Here is a 19,370-nt window from a genome sequence, read left to right as displayed (position 1 = left end):
AAGAGAGAGAGAGAGAAGAGAGAGAGAGAGAGAGAAAGAGAGAGAGAGAAAAGAGCGAGTAAGAGAGAGAGAGGGGAGACAGAGAAAGAGCGAGTAAGAGAGAGAGAGGGGAGACAGAGAAAGAGCGAGTAAGAGAGAGAGAGGGGAGAGAGAGAGGTCAAGTAAAGGTCAGCCGAGCGGAGGTTGAAACAAGACTTCCACCAGGGGACAAGATTAGTGCGCTGGACCTGCAAGGGCCATAAACGTGACTATTTAAGTGTAAACCGTAAATGGTGCGTTTAGTACGTCAACGGACTGAGCGCTGTGTGACTGACGCTCAATGGCGCCCGAACATGGAGCGTCCCATATGCCTATAGATAAGACCGTACTAATAGCCTTATTCCTCGTAGAATGACCCGAAAAATAGAGAGATGGATACACTGATACTTCGGCTACATGCCCACATCGAAACAGTTAGTTTGTCGAAACTACTGATATTCGTTTCTGCCCTGTGCGTTCTGGATAAGTGGACTTCCGGTGACGTGCGATATTGAAAATGAATCTGTGTTGCCGGGGTGGAAAAGAATGTCACCATAGCCAGTTTTCGCAGCCGTCAGTTCTCACTGCATTCTGTTTTCGTCGCAGAGAGTGAGCACATATGTCAAACAAGTCTTACTGGACATACGGGGTAAACATGTTTTTCGTATCTGACCCTCCTGACAAGCTCATATCCGCGCAGCCGGTGATCGCAGCTCCCCCCTAATTTCATCAGCACGAAAGAACATTCTGTAAAGCTGTGCAGCAATATTTCAAGGCCTTTGCGTCAAAGATATACGATCTAAATTGATCTTACTGCAACATCGCAATATGACCAAACTTTACTTTTCCTAACCTCCCGTCAGCAGTAACGATCCTGCTGTTTCAACGGCCACCTGGGTTCTCCCAGGCGGCGAGGCCTCGCCACGTGTCTGCCCGACTGGTCTCTAGCAGCGGCCGCCCCAAAGGGCCGACCGTCCTGTGGCCGGGGTCACAAGCAGGGCCGTAGAAACGGCGTCGGAGGGGCAGCCCTGCAGCGGCCGCCGGGGCTCGCGAACAGGGCCGCAGGGACGGCGCCAGAGGGGCAGTTCTGTAGCGACCGGCCGGGGTCACCAGCAGAGCTGCAGGGATGGTGCCGGAGAGACAGCCCTGCAGCGACCGGCCGGGGCCGCCAGCAGGGCCGCAGGGACGGTGCCAGAGGGGCAGCCCCGCAGCGGTCGGCCGGGGCCGCCGGCAGGGCCGCAGGGACGGTGCCAGAGGGGCAGCCCCGCAGCGGTCGGCCGGGGCCGCGAGCAGAGCCGCAGGGACGGTGCCAGAGGGGCAGCCCCGCAGCGGCTGCCGGGGAAGCCCCACACAGCCGCGGCCGCCGCGCCGGCCTGAGCAGTGGAGCGCGTATTCGGACCGCTCCCGCCGCTCACCGGGCAGGGGAAGCCTCGCGCGTCAATAGCACCCAGAGACCGTCACAAATGGCCAAACCAAAGCCGTCCGGTGTGACGCACACGCTCGCGCACGTCAGGCGAGGAGCGGCGGGGAGGTTCGACTGGCCCCCCCGCGGTCCGGCGGGGACGCGGGAACCCAGCCCAGTGTGTGTCACGGGAACCTGGTCCAGTGTGTGTCACAGAAACCCAGTCCAGTGTGTGTCCTGGGAACCCAGTCCAGTATGTGTCCCGAGAACCCGGTCCAGTGTGTGTCCCGGGAACCCAACCCGGTATGTGTCCTGGGAACCCAGCCCAGTGTGTGTCCCGGGAACCTGGTCCAGTATGTGTTCCGGGAACCCAGCCCAGTGTGTGTCCCGGGAACCCAGCCCAGTGTGTGTCCCGGGAACCCAGTCCAGTGTGTGTTATGGGAACCCAGTCCAGTGTGTGTCCCGGGAACCCAGTCCAGTATGTGTCACGGGATCCCAGCCCAGTGAGTCATGGGAACCCAGCCCAGTGTGTGTCATGGGAACCCAGTCCAGTGTGCGTCTCGGGAACCCAGTCCAGCATGTGTCCTGGGAACCCAGCCCAGTGTGTGTCACGGAACCCAGTCCAGTGTGTGTCCCGGGAACCCGGTCCAGTGTGTCTTACGGAAACCCAGTCCAGTGTGGGTCACGGGAACCCAGTCCAGTATGTGTCTCGGGAACCCAGTCCAGTGTGTGTCCTGGGAACCCAGTCCAGTATGTGTCACAGGAACCCAGTCCAGTGTGTGTCCCGGGAACCCAGTCCAGTGTGTGTATCACGGGACCCAGTCCAGTGAGTGTCTCGGGAACCCAGTCCGTTGCGTGTGTCACGGGAACCCAGTCCAGTACGTGTGTCACGGGAACCCAGCCCAGTGTACGTCACGGGAATCAAGTACAGTGTGTGTGCCACGGGAACCCATTCCAGTCAAGCGTGTGTGTCACGGAAACCCAACCCAGTGTGTGTCACGGGAACCTAGTCCAGTATGTGTCACGGGAACCCAGCCCAGTGTGTGTCATGGGAACCCAGTCCAGTGTGCGTCTCGGGAACCCAGTCCAGCATGTGTCCTGGGAACCCAGCCCAGTGTGTGTTACGGAACCCAGTCCAGTGCGTGTCCCGGGAACCCGGTCCAGTGTGTCTTACGGAAACCCAGTCCAGTGTGGGTCACGGGAACCCAGTCCAGTATGTGTCCCGGGAACCCAGCCCAGTGTGTATCCCGGGAGCCCAGTCCAGGCCTAGGAGAGCACTGATAAGACGTGGCATCTGGTCCAATGCGTTCACGCTGAGCGCACGCCACAACGATTGTTACCTCAAGACCACTTTTACAGGGTTTCAAAGTATGCGTAATGCACAAGACGATCGGTGTGTTCGTCTCAAATTGCCTGCGGTTCGCATCATGATCATGATTTCCTTGGGAATGGCAAGCATGGCTCCCTTGAGCAATTTACGAGATCTTGTTTCGCCACATTATGCGTGCGCTTCGTTGCGTTATTCGGAACTTATGTACGCGGATTCTAAAGGATACGCAAAATTCCCAGTGCTTGTCTATGCTGCATAGCCCATCAATATAAAACACCTTTAAAACGCCTTCATACTCTTTGAAGAAGAATGTTAACCCACTGGCGGGTGTCGTGGAGGGCGATCTCACAGCCGGTAACCGTGGCCAACTCCAGCCAAAGTTGGCTAACAGGCTTCGTAAGTGCCACCACCTGGACGTACATCACCGCCTGGTTAGCTCACGTGGCGACGTACATCGCCTGGTTGGCTCACGTGGCGACGTACATCGCCGCCTGGTCAGCTCACGAGGCTCCTCAGGCAGGCCGCAGCGACAGAGCCAGTGGAAGGTCGCAGTGGTCGTGAAGTCGTGGCTGTAGCTCAGCCGTTACGACCCGCAGCCAACGCTAGTTACTTCACCTCCCGGGCTTTATATGTGGTTACTCTCTCCGATATATGATAATAAACTTTGACCTAGTGGGTAACACAAGGGTACCCACACAGCGTTCGCACTAGGGGCTTATTTTCAACAAAAAAATGAGTAGGTTGAACAGTGAAGAATGAAGAAAATGAAAAGAACCTGCCCTCAACATACGCCAATAAACGGGTTCTTCCCGGACAGGGCCCACCTCCATTTCAAAGTTGAAAGGGGGTCTGGAGCCTAAAACGTCAGGACGAGCCCCCCCCCCTCCCCACACCAACTGAATGGCAAAACTACACCCCTGGTCTGCGCTGTCTGGTGCACAGCTCCAGGCTTCAGGCCCACTCACGCCGGGCTTTCTGCGAGGACAGAGGGGGAGGAGGAGGACTAGGCGCGACGGACTGAGAAGTCTGAGCCTTTCAAGTCCAGTCCTCCCAGTTCCGAGCCCTCCCAGCGCCCCTTGGCCCCAACTCCGAATCCTCCCAGTGCTCCTTGGCCCCAGCTCCGAGCCCTCCCATTGCTACCTGATTCCAGCTCTGAGCCCTCCCAGTGCTACCTGGCCCCAGCTCCGACACTCGCACGCCACTACTGCCGGCGCCGCGTGCACTGCGCGTTGTGGAACCATGGGTGTGACCTCGCGCACGTGTCTTTTGTGATTATGTGCATCAGGTGCTCGCTTCATCTATGCAAACGTGCCACAATGGCCTGATGCTCACAAGCCAGGCCGCCTGGCCACAGTCAAATCCACCACTGGCAGGCGCAGCCCTGCAGCCAATGCCTATCGGTCGGCACTCGCGTGCTGGCCTGGCCTGGGGGATGTTAAGGATTTTTGGCATGGCCTTGTCAAGGGCTATGTGCCGAACAAGAAGTTGCACCCACTTAACGGGCGCCTTCCCGTCAGCGTTGCGCTCACGGGCATATACAGGTAGATAACAGCATTACAGCAAGTTTATCTTATGTGGCACGTCGTAGGCAGAAATACTGGCGCATGGATGGCCTTTATCTTGTCTGGCCTCAGCCAGTGTTGTGTTCCTATCCTAACAGATAAGCTGCAGCCACGGCGTTAGCAGCTTCAGTGGCTGAGTGAGCTGGCTGAGCTAAGCTTCAGCGGGCACTATGCATCAAAACCAAGGCTATAGCTGTGAGGAGGTCGCGAAGCCGACCATCCTTCCTCGTCCCGTGAAACAAGCGGTTTGCGTCACAGAAATGTCGAAATTCACAGAATTTGGGAGAAAATTATACGTTTGCCCCTTCCCGTCGAGAAAAATTTTGGCTGCTTGCCTGATCAGAACACAAGCCAATATGCCTGAGAAAGCCTGGCCGACGTAACGCTACCTTGCGCTTCTGGAGGATGCTGCTGTCAAAATTGCTGGCCGCTCACTTCCATCCACGAAGACAATGTCGGCTAAGGCCTCCGAGACCAAGGACCTGCTGCGCGACCTGCTGATCTTCAGAAGATGGTAAAATATCGGTTTACCCCCGCAAGTTTCTGGTTGGGAACGATCTCCACCCCACCCTGCTCCACCCCCCGCCCCACACTCACGTTCTCGCAACCCCTGGAAGCGTTCCACGACGGAATACGCAGAGCACCAATCATGTCAGCCAGACATTTTTGAATGATGCCAATGCCCGTCGCTGAGCCGTGCCTTTAAGCACGTAACGCCGGCGTGGCGCGCGACCCTCGGCTCGGTCTGTCTCGTCTACATCGACCGCCGACATCTGGCGCCGACAGGTGGGCGGGGGGGGGGGGGGGGGGGGCGGCGAAACCAATTGTGTGCACATACAGGGCACAGCGCCGTGCGCACACAGCTGAACCGCGGCCCGCCGCGCGCAGGCGCGGCCACGACGTGACACACAGGCGCGCGAGTCTGGCTGTGTGCCGGCCAGACGGCAGGCTGCCGCAGGTCTGGCTGCGTGTCGGCCAGACGGCACTGACTGCCGCAGGCCTGGCTGCGTGCCGGCCACACGGCACTGACAGCCGCAGGTCTGGCTGCGTGCCGGCCACACGGCACTGACAGCCGCAGGTCTGGCTGTGTGCCGGCCACACGGCACTGACTGCCGCAGGTCTGGCTGTGTGTCGGCCAGACGGCACTGACTGCCGCAAGTCTGGCTGTGTGCCGGCCACACGGCACTGACTGCCGCAGGTCTAGCTGTGTGCCGGCCAGACGGCACTGACTGCCGCAGGTCTGGCTGCATGCCGGCCACACGGCACTGGCAGAGGCGGAAGTAGTGGGAAAACAATGTGATTCGCTTTAGCTGCAGTGACTAATTACCGGCACAGCACCGAGGTACGGCCCTGGCATTTGTTGGCTACGGCTCTGGCCTAGCCTGAAAACCATGGGCCTTTAAAATGACGACGAGCCGGCAGCCTTGACTGCCAACTGAGAAACGGCATCAGTCCAGCCTAAACATGAACACCGTTAAGTCCAAGCCGTGGAAGAGTTTAGTTAGATGACATTTCAACTCTCACTGAATTTTTTGTTTTTGTTTGCACCAAGACATGCTCTGCACGACGTTGAGCATTGCCTCTGCTATTTGTATGGAAATAGGTGGTTATAAACAAATCTGGTGTCCAATGTCAGATTTGTAGCGTCTTTAACTGCACCCATGCGTGTGATTAACGGGGCATATGTCAATAACAAGGTTGCTCATTCGGACAGACAACCGGCCAATCTGCTCGCAATTGAAACAACCAATGTTTTTTTTCGGATGTTTCATGGAATGTTACATTCATGCGTATGACAATGCCATATTTATGCATGTACGCATATATATATATATATATATATATATATATATATATATATATATATATATATATATGTGTGTGTGTGTGTGCGTGCGTGCGTGCGTGCGTGCGTGCGTGCGTGCGTGCGTGCGTGCGTGCGTGCGTGCGTGCGTGCGTGTGTGTGTGTGTGTGTGTGTGTGTGTGTGTGTGTGTGTGTGTGTGTGTGTGTGTGTGTGTGTGTGTGTCATACGTGCGTACGTGCGTGCGTTGGCGTGGTTGGGTGTATTTCGCAGCGCCGTAACGGTGGCGTTTACACAAAACGTTCTTGTCCTTGTTGGTGTTTCACGTAGGTCGTAGCATTTTCAGTCAAAAGGCTAAAACCGGTTTTAAACTGGTTTAAACCGGTAAAACCGGTTTTATGAATAACATGAAACGTCGGCATTCGAAAAAAGCCTAGGGCTTTCCTAAAATGCCGCAACAGATAAACGCCCACGACATGTACATTGTAGAGGTTTATTACCCGGATTTGATTGCCCTTTCTGCCATAATGTTGTCATTCACATTACAAAATTATCTAAAACTTGGATTTCACGCTAGACCTATGGGCCGCCGTTGCCAACAGGATGCTTATCAGAGACTTGTCGTTCATTTCTCTCCGGTCTCCCATCAGCACCAGTGTAATGATTAGCTTCAGGTGTTGTGCAGCTGTGCAGCTTGAGTGAATCATTACGCTGGGGCTGTGGAGAGAGCTGAAATAAAAAGGCTGGCAAGCGTCTGATTTCTGTGTTGCTAACTGTCATTCGTGAATGTCGTTGGGCGTTACTTCATTAGGTTGCGTATATGTTCTCCCATCGTCTCGCCCGATGTAGGCACGTCAATGCCTCGCGTGGGAGAAAACTGGTCAATGGTCCTCTGTGATGACCAGGCATTCATTTATTTCCCAGGATAGAGAAAGCATCTCCGAAACGTCCATCACAGCATATGTGAGCTGACATGGAAACTTAGTTGCTAACTACCAAAGTATCATAAAACCGCCGGCCGAATAATTGAAAAATAACGAGCAACTCTTCAAAACTGGATGCGCATGGGTCTTAAATGATACGTGCATCATATAGACGTGAAGCACAAAAGTAGACACTATCTGTACCAACCAAAGTGACGGCAACTTTAAGCACTCATTGCAATATTCAGCGTGCTAACTCAGACGGTAGCCTGAGGGCGCCAGCACATTCGCCGACAGCAGCATGTTTGATCAGTTAGTGCAGGTCAGCACAAGTTAGTATCACTACCGATCGTCCCGCTCAAGTCTGAATACGTCACTGATCCTGACCAAATGTTGAGCATGGCTACTTGGAACAAACTGCATGCATGGCTTGAAGGGAATGTACCGTACCTAAATATATTGAAGCAGGCATCATATATGATGAAATAGGCTCAATTGTAGTTATTTACATAATTTTAGGCGAAAAGAATGCTCTAGACAACACGGCATTCCCAATTAGTAAACATACTCATCAATACATCATTGCCTGATTGTGTTTGGGCTCATTTACATGACGTTGAGGTGCTGCCAAATTGTCGTGCGAAATTGCCACCCTAGTCCTAATTTGTAGTACTCTAATCTCCTGAGAGGCTGCCGTGGTGGTGCTGGAGGTGTTGCCTGAACCAAATAGCGTTATGTGCTTGTGTTTTGATCTTTTCTCGTGGTGTTCTAACATATTTATCCGCGAGTTTAAGCTGCTTATTTGCACTCACATGTACGGTTATGGCGCTATTCTGAAAGGGAACGTTCCACATCTGTGCGGCATTTTGAGCTGATATAGACATTTTGAGGATCATTCAGTGCAGTTCACGGTCCTACCTTTCTTAAAACCTAACACGCTCTAGTTTCTGAGCTAGACGTCCGCCAGGATGTGCTGTCTATTTCGTGGAGATAATTTCGAGGCCATGCAAGCATGCATGACGCCGCGGCAAATGTATTCAAATTATGCCACCCCAGAGGCCAGGCGGCGTTCAAGGTCAGGAAAAATATTATCGTTCAGCCGTTCGGACCTGGCGTTCGTGAGCGCCATTTCCAAATATGGTGGATGTCAATTGTCTCAAATAATGCTGAGCAAGCTGTGCAAACCTCAATCACGAGGCACGTTTTGTGCTACATAATGTAAGAAGTTGGACATAGTTTATTCACCTGTTGGCTTCTATCCAAATGAGACTTGAAATCGAATAACTGAATGACGCCATGAACGAGAATGAGAATACAGGTAAGCTTCGTGAATTCAAGGAAAAATATGCCAGAACACTAAGAGAAAGGGCCAAAATACGACAACGTAACCAGATTTGGCGCAGCGCATATTTCCAGCCCATGCTGCCATGTCTCGACGAGATTGAAGTAATACAAGAAAGTTACAAATATTTTTCCCGTAAAAACTAGTACCCAAGTCCAACGTTTTGCATTAGACAGCATAAAACGTGCTTCATGATTTAAGCCTGCACAGCCTGCACAACATTGGTTGAGAGCCAACTGACCTCCGTTATCCCTGGAAATCGTGCTCACGAACGCCAGATGCGGACGACTCGACAATCATCTTTTTCTTGACCTTGATCGTCGCATGGCTAGTGAAATGGCAGCATTTTAAAAACGTTTTTGTGGCGTCACGAGTGCCTGGATAACTTTGCCGTAGTTTTCCCGAAAAAAGGCTGCACATCTTCGCGGGCGTATAGCTCAGAAACTAGTGATTTAGGTCGCAAGCAGGGCAAGGCTGTAAACTGCACTGAATGGTCTTCAAGATGGCTATTTCAGTTCAAACCCCCACACAATTGTGGAACATCCATTTTTAAAGATACAGGACATGGATAAGCGTTTATGAGAAGCTAATAAACAGCAGCTGGGGCGCGCCAGTCACAAGGCGCTACGTTCAACAAGTTGCAGAAGGGAAAGATCAAGATCGGGGTGGCAACTACAAACTAAGATCTGGGAATGATAGATGATGACATGGAAGTTCGCTTTTTGGTGAGCTTGTCTTTTACAGGATTCTCACCGTTGTGTTCTGTTCAGTATGTTTATTGTTTCGCCGGTAGTTTGTTTACAGTTCGTGTATTTGCTTGAAGTTCGCGCTATGTTTGTTTAGTTTGCAGTCTTTGTTTGAAGTTTGTAGTGGCGTACAGCTGCGGTCCAAAACATCGGTTGGTCTTTTAACAAATGTCACGTCTCATAAGCTACTCGCTGAACTTTCTAAATAGACAGGAGTTCTCAAAAGAAGCCACTGATCATTCGGCCATCCGTGGCCCGAATGAAGCAGTCATTCGGCCATTCGTGGCCCGAATGAAGCAGTCATTCGGTCATCCGTGGCCCGAATGAAGCAGTCATTCGGCCATCCGTGGCCCAAATGACTGCGTTTGCACTGATGGTGTGTAGTGTTTCACACATGCTGAGCCTATACTTGTTTAACTGGTTTGAAGAAGCGCCCTTGGGTAAGAGCCCGCAGCGCTACGGTACAACGACAGGCAATTTAGGTAATTCAAACGATTTTAGGAGCAGGAATTTTGATCAGTAATGAGGAAAATGTTGCGCAAACGTTGTAAAACACGCTACTGAACCGTAGTGGTCGATAGGTAAGACGAGGTACGTACAAGCTTCGCTCTAAATAGTCTTTTTTCAACGACACCCCTTAAAATGAGAAGGCATCTTGCAGTCATGAGGTATCCCACGACTTCACAAGGGTGCCACATCCCTGACCTCATGCTTAAAATTTCAAGGAGGCCAGCAGTGCACTTCGTGCTGGCCCACCCCGTGCACTGGACCATGTGCCTTAGGAATGCTGTGCCAGACAGAGACGTCAAGGCCGCGCATGACGCGCGTGCACTCCGCAGCCAGAGGCGCTCACATGCCGGCCAGATTAGCGCTAGAGATCTACAATCGGATTACCCGGCCGTAGAGACAGCATTAACCTTGCCAAACGTGGTGCCAGCATATGGCCGGCAGGGCTTCCCAGCATGGTGGGTTCTGGTCAAATGTCTTCACTCGCCGCCTGCTGCTGCACCTTCGACGTTGATTCGCCAAGTGTTGGGCACCCGCACACCCGCCCCATCACCCAGCCATGCTGCAGTTTCTGTGCCTTTATCGTACATCACATCGAAACCTATTTCGGTACATGGATACCGGCTCAGGGCCGGTCAGGATCAGCTGGTACAGATACGGGTACCGGCTTTCGCAGCATTCAATGCAGGCGCACGTTTCCTGCAATCAGCATGCAGCAAAGTTCTAGCATCTCCAGGCCCGACTCTGCTCCAGTGACGCCATCGTTGACCCGGTGCTTGCTGCAGACAGCGCGGCCTTGCCTCTTCGCCAATAGCCCACAGGACGCTGTCGTGCTCTACGGCAAGACTGTCGCTCTGGAGAGGCAGCACGTCCACAGTGGCCGTGACTGCCGCTGTTTCGGACAGGTGTCACCTCCAGGGAGGCTGCGACTGTGCCTCTGGAGAAGCAGCACATCCAGAGCGGCTGTGACTGCCGCTGTTTTGGACAGGTATCACCTCCAGGGAGGCTGCGACTGTGGCTCTGGAGAAGCAGCACATCCAGAGCGGCTGTGACTGTCGCTGTTTTGGACAGGTATCACCTCAAGGGAGGCTACGACTGAGGCTCTGGAGAAGCAGCACATCCACAGCGGCTATGACTGTCACTCTTGATAGGCATCACCTCCAGAGCGGCTACAGCTGTCATTCTTGAGAAGCATCACCTCCAGAACGGCTGTGACTGTCATTCTTGACAGGCATCACCTCCAGAGCGGTTATGGCTGTCGCCCTTGAGAGGCATCACCTCCAGAGCGGCTACAACTGTAACTCTTGACAGGCATCACCTCCAGAGCGGCTACATCTGTCACTCTTGACAGGCATCACCTCCAGAGTGGCTACAACTGTCAATCTTGACGGGTATAACCTCCAGAGCGGCTAACTGTCACCGCGAGGCTTTTTGATCGATTTAAACAGCGAGTTTTTCTACGACAGTGATGTTTGCCTGTTTTCCCCTTAGGTCGCTTACAGTGTGTTTTGTTTGAACTCATTTTGCACTAGCTCAGCGCACCTGATCGATTTTGTGTTAAAGGCTTATCATTCTTTGGCCATCGTTTACGGAACGAAATGCGCTTCCTTGTCAATCACGTACACATGAAGGAAAGCGTACAAAAATATCATTTTTCTGTCATTCCGCATCACATGATCAGCCCCATCAGTGCCTGTATAGACTTACTCAAGATGTTTTTCAGGCCAGCCAGGCTGTATGTTCGCCCGTGCCGTACCGGACCTGGGAAACGTCGTAAGCCGTTCCTGCAGCTGGCTGGCAAGAGTCGGATAACCGGCCCAACAGGACGGCCTCCAGGCCAGAAATCAGTCGTGTCTGGCCCGTATCGCTGGGAACCAACTGGTACCTTGTTATTTTTTTTCCATTCTTTATATCAGAGGAGCGCGATCACACCCCTTTGATGGCGAACCAGCGACTGTATTGACCACGTTAGCGCTCCGGGGCCACTGTGCAACCGGGACTCGAACCCGGGTCCCCAACGCGGGGGTCCGACGCGCCAACCACTCGGTCATCACTGACACCTAGTCGGAACGACCAGGTTAGAACAAAGGCGACTACCGCCGCACGGTAGATCACGTCGGCCAAATTATCCACTGTACTTTATCTGCTGGTTTGCGGCACACGGTCATACGTAGGCGGTCATACGGCATACGGGCATACGGTCATACGGCATACGATCTTTGTGATATGGTAGGTTGAACAATGACTGTTCTAAAGGTCACCTCTACCGAGCATGTGGTCAAACCAACAAAAGTGAAAAGAGTCGTTAACAGCTGCTTCGGTAATTCGTCGCTTCGAACGTCTCTATTCATCTTGGTGCCGCTGCCGTTTTAGTTACGACCACGCTCGTTGAGTTCCAGGCCGTGTTAAGGACATTAACTGCCTCGGACTCGGGTTAAGTATTGCCAACTTGGATCAATTAATGCACGCGCCTAAATACACGCGACCAAATGAAACAGAGCCCTTCTGAACTATGCAGTTGTTTCAAAAGACTCAGACCTTCTCAAAGACCTTTCAGCACCCCAGAGGCATCATAGATTGGAGTCATGTGGTTGTCTTCACTATTGCAATGTAGTCTGGGCCTTTCCGGTACCTCGCTCGGCGTAACCGGTTGCAGCCATTTGTCTACTCAATCCCCCATCCTGCTCTCCGTAATATCCTTTTTGCCATACCATCGGCGCAACCCGAATTTCTCTAAGAGAGGAGGGCGTATCCGTCCGGTTGCCCCCTCCCCCCTCAGCCTGAGCAGGCCTTAATTAGCAGCAATCCCAAAATTGTTTTTGTTCTGTTTTTGTAACTGCGACGCTGCACCTTTGGATCCGAATGCTGTGAAGTTTTGCACACTACGGCAATTGCCGCTAGAGGTCTCAACGATGATGATTAGAGACAACTTCGTTTATCGCTAAGTAATGTACAAATGAACGCGACATTAGTGACAGCATAACACCGCCATATAACTGAATGCTTAGCAGGGTCCCTGATCCCAAAGCTACCCCTGCAAAATATTCGGAACAATAAAGAACAGCTGTCAAATCAGAATGCGTATTTTCGCGTCCAGGTGGCCAATCAGTGGTCAGCCCACATGCTACTATAGCTAGCGAGCGCTAGCGGACTGGAGGTCGGATCCTGCCGTCAAATACAGTTCAGGGGAGAAGGGCGCCACTCAGCAGAGAACCTGCTTGCAAACGAGGCGGGCCTCTCGCGATGGGTACATTCTTGAACGCCGCCAGAGACCCCTTAAAGTAGGCCAGTCGGGGTTATTCTCGGCAACTAGCGAGATACTTGCTTTGCGAGTGATTTGCGAGCAGAGGCTCATTTACCAGTCAGCGGGTGCAAGAGCGTCAATTTGTATGCTTTCAGGGGCGGGGCTACCCGCCCCCTCTCTCCCAATGCCATTGGAGCCCCCTTGAGTGAATATGAGCACATATAGAATAATGTACCAAAGGAGTGGAGATCAATTTATGTTGGTCATAGCCCTCTCGATTGACCACGGTGATACGTCGCATCGCAGCTGAAGATAGCTTTGAGCTTTTGGAGGTCCTCCCTCGAGGATGGCGTCAGACCGATAGTGATAAAGTGCTCTGAGAACGTGTTGACAAAGTGCTTGTTCTCGTCCTTAGATGCTTCTTACCGCAGCATGGTTTGACGGAGGCGCGATCACAGACGACTGATATTGTTTTTACCACCTTTTGCCATTGAATGGTCATTCGAGTATTACTACAATATTGATTGCACTAGAGATAGCGCTTGTAGCTATTGATTAAAACGCGTGTTAGCTTTCAACCGGATCACCTTGCATTAGCGGCAATGTCATATAAACTTTGTTTATGTCTGCTTGTGTCGCCTTGCCTGTATACTGTGCATTGTTGTCTTCTTTTTACGTTTTTTTGTGAGCTTGATGCTTTGTTTAAACGAGAACTTGCGGCACAATCAGCAGACTTCCACCAACACTCCGTGTATGTTGGGCGTGTATCTGGTAACATGCATGGGTACTGTAAGATGTCTACGTTCATTCGACTGGGAATCAGAAGATAATCACGCTGTTCTTCCCATTTGTGATTAATGACCGTTCTTAGTATGCATAGGTCGTGAGGAATGGTGATGCAGTATGATTTGGGCGTAAAATATATTTTTACACAAAAATTAGCCCAAACCTTAAGGATAGGTATATTTCTGGGAGGAGCGCCCATGCTGAGCAGCACCTGTTAGGTGACCCGACCGACCATAAAATTGCGGATAAGCCCATCCACAGCCGTCGTGCGCTCTGACGTCACCTGGCCGTTTGCACGGTCGCTGTCACCGCCCGCAGGCTTTTTCAGCCAGGGATACATGACGAGCACCCACAGCGATTCGAACCCACGCCGCCACAGGTGTGTGAACTGGAAGGCAGGTGCTTCAACCCGCTGAGGTATGGGGGCGGACTTAAAATGTGCATCCCAGCTTTTTTTTAATTTTTTGCTTATTGTTGCATGGAACGAGTACGTCTTGACTAGAAATGCCCGTTTTCTCGGAGTTCTTCTCCACGGCTCAGGATTTGAAGTAGCCACTCCCGTGTGAGAAATATCATCATATCAAATACATCATCATCATACGTCATATCATACATCATATCAAAAACTCTCTGCTTGCCACTATGAACGCAATACATTTCATTTACCTCGCTTTCTGTAACGCGTGTGTTCCGCGATGTTTGCAACACACGAGTGTGTCAAAATGTTTGTGCAATAATCTCTACAAAAGTTTGGGACAATTTGGTTGGACAAAAATATGTGAAACCATGAAGCAATTATCCGCAAATACCACGGAACGTCACGCTATGGCTGTTATTTCTCCCCTTATCCATGACGTTAACTGCAGGGACACTTTTCGAGGTACACTTGGGTGCGCACAGCAGTTGTCATGACGACGACGGTCGCGACTGCAGGGGAGAAGCGTAGTGTTGTTACAAAGCGTTGACAGCGTAATTTGAGCTTAAAAATGATTAAAATTGATATATGTATGTCTGGACGGCACTGCACTGGCACTACCCAGTGTCTTTGTTAGACATAATTGGTCCCGAGGCTTCACCTGAGTATACTTTTGAAATATGCCTCAAAAGTGGGACACCCCTTAAGCACATTGAGAACGGGACAATTGAATCTACGCTGCGCCGTTGCACTCTTCACCCGATTGTGCCGCAAAAATGGTAGCAAAGAATGAAATTAACGTATTGTGTGCGGTGTATTCCAAAGTGACGGGAATGTGGGGGCGACGTTGACCTTTTGCGAAAAGACCTGGCCGTGAGCAGAGTATCAGAACGTCGAGTTTCCACAACATAACCGATCATTTTTATAACGTCATTTATCCAGTGCCTCAAAGGACTACCGCACGGCTATTTTCAACATAAAATTCCCAATTCGTCTCCTCGAAACGCTAATATTCAAGATTTTCCTGGCTTATATCAACTCCCATCCGGTGTGAACACATTTGCCACGCTATCCTTACGACGGCTGCCCTGGAGACCAATTGGGTCAATTGTCATTGCCTGCTCTTTCTCTTCAGCTATCTGCATATCTGCTGAAAAGGTCGTGCCACTTCAGTTTTACTTTTGTGTGTATGTGCATCGTGAGTGTACTCAAACATTTCCACAGGTTCTCGTCGGCATGTCTCGGGCCACGTTGTCCTGCATAAAACCGCCTTGTTCGCACCTCGGGCCGCCTTCGGCGATCGATGACAGACACCTATGTTCGTTAGTCATAAAGGCTCCAGCTACTAAGATGCTATTCTGCGAATTACACCCCAGTGTGTGTCATTGTGCCTTAACGGCGCACTCAGCTGTTGAGGCTATGTGATGTTGCATGCCTCTCCCTTGGGAGGAAGGGCGGGTACCGCGATGAATCGAGCCCTGTACCTCCGGTTCCCCAGACACGCAGTGGCTATTGAGGGCTCATTAACCACTACACTGTCGGTACCCCAAGTACAACCCATTCTAAGTCACAGTAAATCGCAGCTTCACATCGCCTTCAAACGGAAAGTCATACCTGCACAGCAAACACATTTGGAATCCACGAAATATCTCATTCTTTCATATCAATAGCGTGCACGCAAATTAAAGTGACCGAAATCCGGAGAGATCCATTTGGGGGTGGGGCGGTGGGGGGGGGGGGGGTAGGTTAGGTCAATTTTATCGGATCAGCCCCCGCCCTAACCGGCTTTAGAAATAGACCAAGCTTTAAACAGTTGGGTTCTCCGCGCAGTGTGGAGGAATGCAAGCTCGTTCCTTCCGCCGCTTCTCCTTCCGTTTCTTTCCGCCCCCCCCCCCCCCCTCTACTTTTATGCCGGGCCTGGGTTCCTCCACACTCAGCGCGCCGTTACACCTCCGTTAGGCCCCGCCCTGTACATTTGTGGACCTTGTCGGCTGAATGGAAGTTCCTTGACGGTTCATTACCCATGGTGACTGGCTGCGGAGCTCAGCACGCCCGTCAGAGGAGGAGGGGGAGGAGAGGAGGAGGAGAAAACTGTTGTCACACCAGCCATTAGCCATCTCAGGAGCAATGCATGCATCACTTGAAATCTCAATTTTCTGTGCATTTAACATTTTGTGGCAGTGGAGCTTCTAAACAGGCCACCATGCCAGCCTGTGAGAGTCTAGGATCACCTCACCCTGCTGTAGAACCTCACCATCCTCTCCTAGATGTCTTAACGGTCCAAGTTACACACTCTCCTCAGCACCCTACTGCCCAAGTTAACTCTCCTCAATATCTAACTGTCCAAGCTGCACACTCTCCTGGGTATGCAACTGTCCAAATTACACTTGCCTGGATATCTTACTGTCCAAGTCACACAACCAGCAAAATATGTAAAAATCACAACCCTATCTGTTATGTTTCTAGGAGCTACAGCTGCTGCAATGGCCACTTTCCCTGACACCCACTTTGAAGTGGCAGCAGCCCTGATAACAAACTACATGGATAACCGATAGCTGTATTGTTCACAACACATCAAATGAAACCAGTAGCAGCACCAAGCTCTGGTGACAACCATCAGCCACATCATTCATGACATAACATCAAGTGAAAGCATATGTGGTGACAAGCTCCAGTGACAAACGGGTGAACCGTTTGTTTGGAAATGTCAGCAGCAAGCATTCACATACTTCTGTGCACCACTGCAGGCATGCAGCTACATGAGAACAGCACACAAATTATGCTGGAGTGGCTGCAGTAAACAATGCTTACACATCATGCTACAGTCATCTAAATAGCTATGTTAGACCAAAAATCAACATCTAACAAACGCAACTTAACATAAGATGCACCACAAAACTTGGCACCGCACACATCAGCCAAGGGATCAGCAAACTCATTTTAAAAACACACAAATGGAAAACAACAAAGGCAGCCAGCACCATGCAAAAATGGATGAACACAAATCATGCAGAACTGGCATATCTTCTGCAATGGTGCCAGCATGGGTAAGGTGGATTAGCACACAAAGCAACACACACAGCTTCCTCATGTTAAGCACCCAGCCCCATAACAGAAAATAATAGCTGTGGTTGATATAAGAACATTTGCTCAGTTCTGATTCACTTCCACAAATTATATACACACAATGCTGCAATGTTACCATCAAACATCCAGTTTTACATTAGGGTTGCAGATAGTGCCACACCAGCAACTGCACCAGTGCATAGTTCTATTCACTTTCACTGTAGCGTTTTGAAGTGAGTAGAAATCAATTCTGGTCAATTGCAAGCTATTTTCTATTCAACTTGTGCCAACACAACAGCCAAGTATGCGCTTTTGTTGCAGCTATACTCACTTGCCCAGCTCCTCCTTCAAGTCGTAATTATCACTGAACTTTGTAGTAGCCAAGGACGCCATGTTCCAGCACACCAGCTCTGCCTCGCTGTTCGAGAACGGTTATCTACTTAGCGCACCTCACTATGTCCAACACATCGGTCCGTTCGGCTGGCGGGTTCACGGGTGAAGCCCCAGCAGACGAGATCCCGCGCAGAAGCCCGTTGTTTCCTCGCGAATCCACCTCGTACTGAGCCAAAAAATAGTATCCTCGTGCAACGATGTATCCAGTGAGCATTCCACGCTATGGGCTGCCTTTTAACACCGAGATCACGCTCCGCAGGGCCGCTGACGCACCCCCACAGCCTCTCGGCGCCCCCTGCGATCTGCAGACACAACCGCCAAGGTCGAGCTTGCTGAGCGTGCCCCATCGATTCCTGAGGCAGCCACTAATAGACTGCCTACATGCCCCAAGAAGCTGCCTCAGGTGAAACCAAGGCATACATGATACATTTAGTGTTCTGCTCGATGTATACAAAAAAGATTTTCAGCCAGTCGCGGGTACAGGGGGTTCAACGGGTCCATGCCCGCTTGGGCTTCGATGGGGCTCATAGGCTCCGAATAGGTCCTTAGCCGGACGAACAGACGAACAGGCGCAGTTTTGTATACAAAACGCAGTAAAGTTGGATGTTTTTTGGCCTCAAAGCGACCAAGAACTGCCACAACCGAAAGCAACGTACCCAGAAACAGACCAAAACTTTTGCTGACTGAGAGGGTGGAGATTGGGGAGATTTTAAGGCTCATCACACAGTCCAGAGGCCTTATGCTGTTACACTTGGTTTATTTGAATTTGCTCGGAGGCTCCTAGCTGTTGTAGGGGTCGTAGCTACTGGCACACCAGGCACTTTTGTCGATCAGGAGCCCTCCACGGATTCTTAACATTTCCTCGAAAGGCTCTGTACGCTATAGTCGGGGCCCCATATGTTAACCTGCCGGGATACTCTCGGTTGTTTAGGGCCCCTCCACATTGGCCTCAATTAACAAACCGACACACCCACGGTGTGCTCATCGGCCCTCTACATTGGTCTAGGGCCCTTTCAATTTCCTGTTACCTGGAGAGGGCACCACGCCCTTGTCGAGGGCCCCACCTGGTGGTCGGCTTCGGCACACTCGATCGCTCGGGTGCCCTCTACATTATGTTTTAGGTACTCCTAATGTGCTTGGAGTGCCTTCACTTTTGTCACGGACCCATCTGTTGACCTGCTCGGGCACACTTGATCGTTCGTGGGTCCTCTACATTGGGTTCGTCTTGTATATTTTTTAATTTGCTTCGAGGGCGCTTCGCTCTTGTCGAGCCCTCTATCTGTTAAGTTGCTCAGGCCAGTGGCGGATCCGGAGGGGGACACGGGGATATGGCTCTCTGGGGTGCCAAAGGGTCTGAAAGGCTCTGAAGGGACCCATAACCGGTCGAACGGACGCAGTTTTCCAACACAAAACACGACCAGCTTGAACATCTTTGGGCCTTCAGCGACCAGGAACAGTCACAAGCGAAAGTGGAGGGCCCGTGAGCAGACGGGTGGCAATTTGGGGAGATTTTGAGACTGCTTACGCTGTCCCGAAACCCTACACTGCTGTGGGAGGGCCTTATATGTTAGCCCGCAGGGGTGCTCTCGATTACTAAGGGCCATTCACATTTGTCTCGGGTTCTTTCGACTTGCTCGGAGGGTGATGCGCTGTTGCTGGGGCCTCTATAGGTTAGCGCATCGAGGCGCTCGATGCCCCGGGGCCCTCTACATTGGCCTAGGGCTTTTTCTCTCTGACCTCGTTTGCGGAGGACGTTTCAGTCATGCCAGGACCCTTTCTGTTGACCTGCCCGGGCACCCTTGATCGCGCATGGGCATGCTTCGATGGCCTGGGG

The 19,370-nt window shown here is 51.6% G+C and overlaps 1 protein-coding gene across 1 annotated transcript in view; it reads right to left on the bottom strand.

Moving 5' to 3' along the window:
- LOC119093203 (calcium/calmodulin-dependent protein kinase type II alpha chain) overlaps positions 1 to 17,828 on the bottom strand; it is a gene marked incomplete in the record, with an annotated part of 241,694 nt that extends 223,866 nt beyond the window's left edge. Inside the window, 1 exon segment of the mRNA XM_037216120.1 lies at positions 17,475 to 17,828. Coding sequence (XP_037072015.1) covers positions 17,475 to 17,536 — 62 coding nt within the window.
- Positions 17,829 to 19,370: the final 1,542 nt, after the last annotated feature.

Source organism: Pollicipes pollicipes, unplaced genomic scaffold, assembly GCF_011947565.3.
Source record: "Pollicipes pollicipes isolate AB1234 unplaced genomic scaffold, Ppol_2.1 Scaffold_1600;HRSCAF=1878_pilon_pilon_pilon, whole genome shotgun sequence".
In the NCBI taxonomy this organism is placed as follows: Eukaryota; Metazoa; Arthropoda; class Thecostraca; order Pollicipedomorpha; family Pollicipedidae; genus Pollicipes; species Pollicipes pollicipes.
The sequence above is the reverse complement of the archived record's forward strand: the minus strand, read 5'-3'. Positions and strand labels throughout refer to the sequence as shown.